At 50.4% G+C, this 6,430-nt stretch overlaps 1 protein-coding gene across 1 annotated transcript; it reads left to right on the top strand.

Moving 5' to 3' along the window:
- The first annotated feature begins 1,775 nt into the window (after window positions 1–1,775).
- On the top strand, window positions 1,776–4,880 carry FOXB1 (forkhead box B1). Its single transcript, XM_080659542.1, has 2 exons — window positions 1,776–2,091; window positions 2,367–4,880. The coding sequence occupies exon 2, from the start codon at window positions 2,423–2,425 to the stop codon at window positions 3,398–3,400; it is 978 nt and encodes a 325-aa protein (XP_080515668.1). The 5' UTR covers window positions 1,776–2,091; window positions 2,367–2,422; the 3' UTR covers window positions 3,401–4,880.
- The last annotated feature ends 1,550 nt before the right edge of the window (window positions 4,881–6,430 follow it).

The following is a 6,430-nucleotide window of genomic DNA, read 5'->3' as shown; positions in this document are numbered from 1 at the left end:
CATCTCAAGCGAGGCAGCCCAGACACGAGAGCCATTTCAATATTAATGAAATTGTTTAATCTCCTAAATTCATCGTGTTTAAGTTACGTTTTGGTGAGTTATTGACCAACTCTGAAACTGTGGTTAATGAAGGTGTGTTTGTATGTGCTTCTGTGTGTGTGCACGCGCAAGCTGGAAGATTATATATAATAACCCCCATATAATAGCTCCACTGATCATGCTAATGTCACTAAAAGTATCAAAACTCCACACCCAGAACTCTCCCACCACCACCACCACCTCCTCCTCCTCCGTAAAAGAAAAAGAAACATTCTCTCATTTCCAGACTGAAGATGATTCAGTGTGGGCTGCAGGTATTGAGTTTTTAACAACATGGTACAATAAATCTCTTAAAAACCATAAAGGTGGAAGAATATGCAGACACCAGTGGGAACTCCTAGAATCTACTCTTAGACTTCCTGCAAGCAAGAGGGGTTGACTCACTATTTCATAGCAATCTGATGATGATGGCCGGTAATAATAATAATAATAATAATAATAACAGCTCATTGAACCTCCCAAGATGAATCTGAACAGTGGGGAGCCTGTCACTCTGCACCAGACAGGGTGACCCAAGGCATACCCCACCCTCTCCTCTCTCAAAAGAAAGTTAAACTCTCTGGTCTTTGCAAGTCTAGAAAGTACTGCTGTTTCAGTAGGGCCTCAGGAGGCTCTTGCTGGCCTCTCTAAACCCTAAATAAGTTCTCTTTATGCAAAAATCGGGGGGCGGGGAGGGGAGAAAGTTCCAGCTGTAAAATGCAAACTTCCAGGCAACACCTAACTACCAAAATTTCAAACCACCTGGGAGAAGCAAGAGACTGCAGTTCACCTGGTGACAACATGTGTTAAACAAACGCGGACCCTCCTTGGGTCTGTCCCAACAGCCCTGGAGCCTTCATCCTGTGTCTAATGCAATTCCAGGAGAACTTTTAGAGTGAAGACATAGTCCTAGCCTATTCGCCCAGATACACTATTTTAATCTAAAAAAAATTTTTTTTTTGGTCCATACAGTTAGGTTCAAAACGGGCTCTTATGGAGCTGCCCACTATGTTTTTCTAAGTGTTCTGTAAATCCACAACTTAAAGCAACACACACACTGTGCCAGAGCTAGGGCAGCAGCCTAGGAAGGTCAAATCAAACTTTGACCTGCCTCTTGGAGGATTTGGAGGCGGGGGTGGGGATGGGGGGCGCGTATTTTCATTATCATAACCCATGCAACCAGCCCCGGGTAATGCCCAGCGCAGGAAAAGGGTCAGCTTCAGGAGGAAGCCGTGCCTGAAGTTAGCTAACAATACAAACCCGGTACAATGCGGAGGAAACAGAATACCCCAGCCAAGCAATTTCCATGTCAAACATCATCCGCGCGGCAGCTCGCTCTGTGATCCTGAGTGGTCGCCTGAATCCCGGCTCCGCTGCCGTCGCCTCCTCATACCTTCACACGGAGCACCTTGGCCAGCGCGTCCCGCTCCCCGCCGGTGGTCCAGGCTCTTCCCAGTCTGGAGCTGGAAGTGATTACTATCGGCCAAGGTGTCCATGGAAATAGGTGTGAAAGAAACCGGAGCTGGCCAGGCTCTCCCCCTCGAGCTCAATCCCCTCCCTCCGCAGCCCCCGCTCCCCCTCCTCTTCCTCCTCCTCCCAAGGCGATTGTCATATGATAGCTAAGAAGTGGCACATTAATGAAGCGCCGCTACAGGGGTCTTTTCTGCTCCTGTCACCGCTTAAAACTATCAGATGGTCTGAGGGAGGACATGGAGGCAGCCACCTAGCTCAGCGGAGCCGCGCAGCCCACAGCAGCGCCCTCCGGAGCCCCGAGGCTGCCGCTGCCACAGTCCTCGCCGAGACTCCGCGGCCAAGCTCCGCCGCCAGCGGAGCAAACAGCCAGAAGATCTGCGGACCAGGCGGCGCCGGGCGCTGCCGGGATAAGCTGAGGAGCTCAGACATTTGCGGAGCCCGACCGAGACGGGACTCTGCGCCCGGGCTTCGGGCTGGGAGGGACGCGGCGAGCAGCAGCGCCATCCCGGATGCGCACGCTCAACTTGGAGCAACTTTAAGGTGAGCTGCTCTTTGGTTGCATCCCTGCCCCGGTCCCCGCTCCAGGTCCGGCTTATTTCCGTGCCACTCTTGCGCCGCTCGAGCCGCCCCCCCCCCCCCCCCCCCCGCCCCCGGCTGCGCGCCACTCTGCAAGCAAAGTTGCTAAGGGAGCGCGGGCGCGGGCTGGTCCAGCGCCGCAGCCCCTACCCTCCACACCCGAAGCCTGTACTCGGCCTGGCTGACCTCGGGGTGTCTGGACATCCATGCCCCCTCCCCTTATCTCTCCCCCTTCCCAGGTCTGAGCAGCCGCAGACCCGCGCGCACCCAGAGTAAGAAGGGGGCAAACAAGAAGATGCCTCGTCCCGGCCGCAACACGTACAGCGACCAGAAACCGCCCTACTCGTACATCTCACTGACCGCCATGGCCATCCAGAGCTCGCCTGAGAAGATGCTGCCATTGAGCGAGATCTACAAGTTCATCATGGACCGCTTCCCCTACTACCGGGAGAACACGCAGCGTTGGCAGAACAGCCTGCGCCACAACCTCTCCTTCAACGACTGCTTCATCAAGATCCCGCGGCGGCCGGACCAGCCGGGGAAGGGCAGCTTCTGGGCGCTGCACCCCAGCTGCGGGGACATGTTCGAGAACGGCAGCTTCTTGCGGCGCCGCAAGCGCTTCAAGGTACTGAAGTCGGACCACCTGACGCCCAGCAAGCCCGCCGACGCCGCGCAGTATCTGCAGCAGCAGGCCAAGTTGCGCCTGAGCGCGCTGGCGGCCTCCGGCACACACCTGCCCCAGATGCCCGCCGCCGCCTACAACCTGGGCGGCGTGGCGCAGCCCTCGGGCTTCAAGCACCCTTTCGCTATCGAGAACATCATCGCGCGCGAGTACAAGATGCCCGGGGGGCTGGCCTTCTCCGCCATGCAGCCCGTCCCCGCCGCCTACCCGCTCCCCAACCAGTTGACTACCATGGGCAGCTCGCTGGGCACTGGCTGGCCACACGTGTATGGTTCCGCGGGCATGATCGATTCGGCCACCCCCATCTCCATGGCTAGCGGCGATTACAGCGCCTACGGCGTGCCGCTGAAGCCGCTGTGCCACGCGGCGGGCCAGACGCTGCCCGCCATCCCCGTGCCCATCAAGCCCACGCCGGCCGCAGTGCCCGCGCTGCCCGCGCTGCCCGCGCCCATCCCCACCTTGCTCTCGAACTCGCCCCCCTCACTCAGCCCCACGTCCTCGCAGACAGCTACCAGCCAAAGCAGCCCCGCCACTCCCAGCGAGACGCTCACCAGCCCAGCCTCCGCCTTGCACTCGGTGGCGGTGCACTGACCCGCGGCGGCCGGCGCCCCCTCTTGTTCTCCTGTCCGCTAGCTCACTCGCCTTCCCTGGCTCCCAGTCCTGCCCTCCCAGATCCGGGACCACCACCCTACCGTGTCAATTCACTTTCAGCCAACCATCTCTCCCGCACGAGAACTTTGTTTTGGACCCGGAGACAAAACACAAACTTGCAGATGGGCCTGGAGGCGCGTGGGAGTTGTCCTCGCCCTCACACGAGGGGAAGGCAGGGGCACCTGAGCCAAGCTGTCCCATCCACGGGGCCCTGACCCCCCCCCCCCATTTAAGAGGCATGGGAAATCCTGCCTCCCGCCTTCACGGAGAGGAGCGCATCTTCCCTCCGCCCGCTCTGGCGGGGCTCGAGCCTCCGCACAGTTTGTCCCAAGACCAGAGAAACCGGCTCAGAGGTGTCCTCCAACACATCTATCTCCCTGAGGGCTGCCGCCTCCCCTCCGAGGGCCCGATCTCTCTGTTCAAGTCGTGGAAATCTGCTACGAAGAGAGACCGCTAATCTTCCTACCCCGCTCGCCTCCGCCCATCCGGCAGGGGCTGGGCGAACCGCAGCTTCCCGGAGTAGCGGGCCTGCCTCCTCGGCTTCCGCAGAATTTTTTTGCGTTGGGTTTTGTGTCTTGCCGGAGGCTCTGGGCGTTGGGAGTTAGGGGAAGAGGCTGCCAAGCTGGGGAGGGGACGCTTGTCTGTTACACAAGCAAAACAAAACTAAATGTAACCTTGTATTGTTTACAAAGCGCCCGGTAAAATGTAAACAGTGAACTTGAATCTGTATTGCTTGGCGGGCGAGGGGGCAAAGCCCACTTTACAAGTACCTGTTGTAATGTGAATGTTTACTCTTTATTTCTGGCTAGGTTTAGGGGAGGGGAGAGGGGGAGGGGAAAGTTAATTGGGATGTTAACTTTCCGATTACTTAGATACCTTTATAGCTATTTATTTTATTGTTGGGAAGGGGGGAAAAAGAAAATGAAGTAAGCCCAAACTAAGAAAGCATCAAGGGCAACCCTAGAAGAACTGAGATAAGCTGACTGGTAACTTGGAGGAAATGTCACCGGATAGGTCTCCCAGGGACAAGTCCTTCTGTTTGCTACAAGAAGTTTTCCAAGAAGCTAAGGGCTGCAAGGAGGTGTAAATGCTTGTGAATAGGAATGATTATACACTGTGTAAAATGCACTTTTGTTTGCTATATTCCTTTAGAGTCTTAGGTAATTTGCTGAGAAAATGAACTGTTGTTCTGGTGTGATCTGCTTAAGTTAAAAAAAAAAAGTTGTAGTGTCATCAGAGCTGTACAATTTTTATCTTTCATTTTTCTCCCTCCTTGTAGAGAATTAGCATGACATTTTAAATAATGATGTTCTTGTTCCCAGCATGCCTGTTTTAAGACAGAGGATTTTAAAAAGAAGGTGTCTACATTAAATTATGAAACTAGTCCAAATAATATTTTCTCATTAAAATATGTGAACTCAAATTTTAGTTTTGTGTGGTTTGGAAATTTCTGCAATCACTTTCAAAAGATAGAGGTAGTGTTTCCCTAAGCATGCCTTCTGCAGCGCATTGTCTGAGTAGTTTGTCTTGTTCAGATCTTATTTTCAAAACAGGCGAAGTTCTCAGGCATTCGCAGATTGGGAGAAAAGTTATTCGGATGGCCTCTTGAAGATATGGCTGCAGAAGGAAAGAGGGAGCAGTCTATTTTCAGCGTAGATTAGGTGCACAGGTGTAGTGCTGAGAGAAAGACTGCATTGAAAAAACAGTACTTTATATGTATTTTTGTCTCTCTTAAAATATACATTTCACACAACATAATCAGCACTTATGTAAATGCAAGGCTTACATAGAAATCAGGTAGTGGTGATCAGGTAGACGGAGACACAAAACCAGACTTGCCTACACAATGCTTACATCCTGACACATCTTACTTTGGAGGGAGTAGTCATTGCCTTGCTCCTTTAAATTATTGCAGTTGTTGAAATTTTCTTTTTCAGAAGTTACCTAAAAGTCCACCTTGCATGTTGAAAGCTGTTCACTTTGAATTGAACAGATTTCTTTTTACTCCTTCCTATGAGAAAATAATGTTTGGTGCATTTATTTTAAAGAGGTAAATGAAGTTACTTAAAATGCTCCACTCTAAGTATTTGCTTTTCTTCAGATATTTGCAGAGAATTAAAATTTGCCAAGTATTTATGGCTCAAGGACCATTGAAACTTTATAGAAGGGCTCACAATATTTCCAGAGTGAGGGGTGTATTCAACTAATGAAGTTGTAAGACAAAGACAAACTTAAATGGCGATTAACACTTTACTATGTAAAATGATTAAACAAGAGACTGTGCAACACAGGGAAACCCACATAGAAATTATGCTCTGTAAGGAGAATCCTTGGCACCTGCGACCCTTAGATATTTAGAGGGCTATCTGAAAAAAAATTTAGGATTAATGCAAAGGGTAATTAATCCTGTTGTGACCATTTTTTTTTTTAAAGAAGGAAGGATCCCACACACAGCCAAGAAAAAAAAAAGAAAATAAATGAATCATTGGACTGATTAAAATGCATGAAGCTACTAAAGCTCGTCAGACAGGGGACAACCAAACTCATTCATCAAGCCCAAGTCACAATTATATCAACAAGATCAGCTAAAGAAAGCCTGTAAAACTTGTCCATCCCGGGCAAGGAAATTCTTGAAACTTTGTTCTCAACAATAAGTCATCTGCATTAAAAAAAATTAAATACAGTTTCATCATTTCCTACAAAATAAAATTAAGGCCACCTCTGGGATATTATAATTTCATCGATTTTACTAACACTGAATTCAAAACGTGAATGAAGGAACCATATAGACATGGGCCTCAAACATTTTACAAATTATCAACTTAGCTAGTTAGATAAAATATTCTTCCTAGACTAGCCAATAGGATTCAGAGTGAGGTGGTTTGTGCATATATACATACATTCAATAAATGGAAGTAAAGAAGATGCAGATCTTATTTCTGAGTTTTAGCAAAGGAGTGGTTTCAACTC

The sequence above is a fragment of the Plecotus auritus genome, assembly GCF_963455305.1.
Source record: "Plecotus auritus genome assembly, chromosome: 1".
In the NCBI taxonomy this organism is placed as follows: domain Eukaryota; kingdom Metazoa; phylum Chordata; class Mammalia; order Chiroptera; family Vespertilionidae; genus Plecotus; species Plecotus auritus.
The sequence above is the reverse complement of the archived record's forward strand: the minus strand, read 5'-3'. Positions and strand labels throughout refer to the sequence as shown.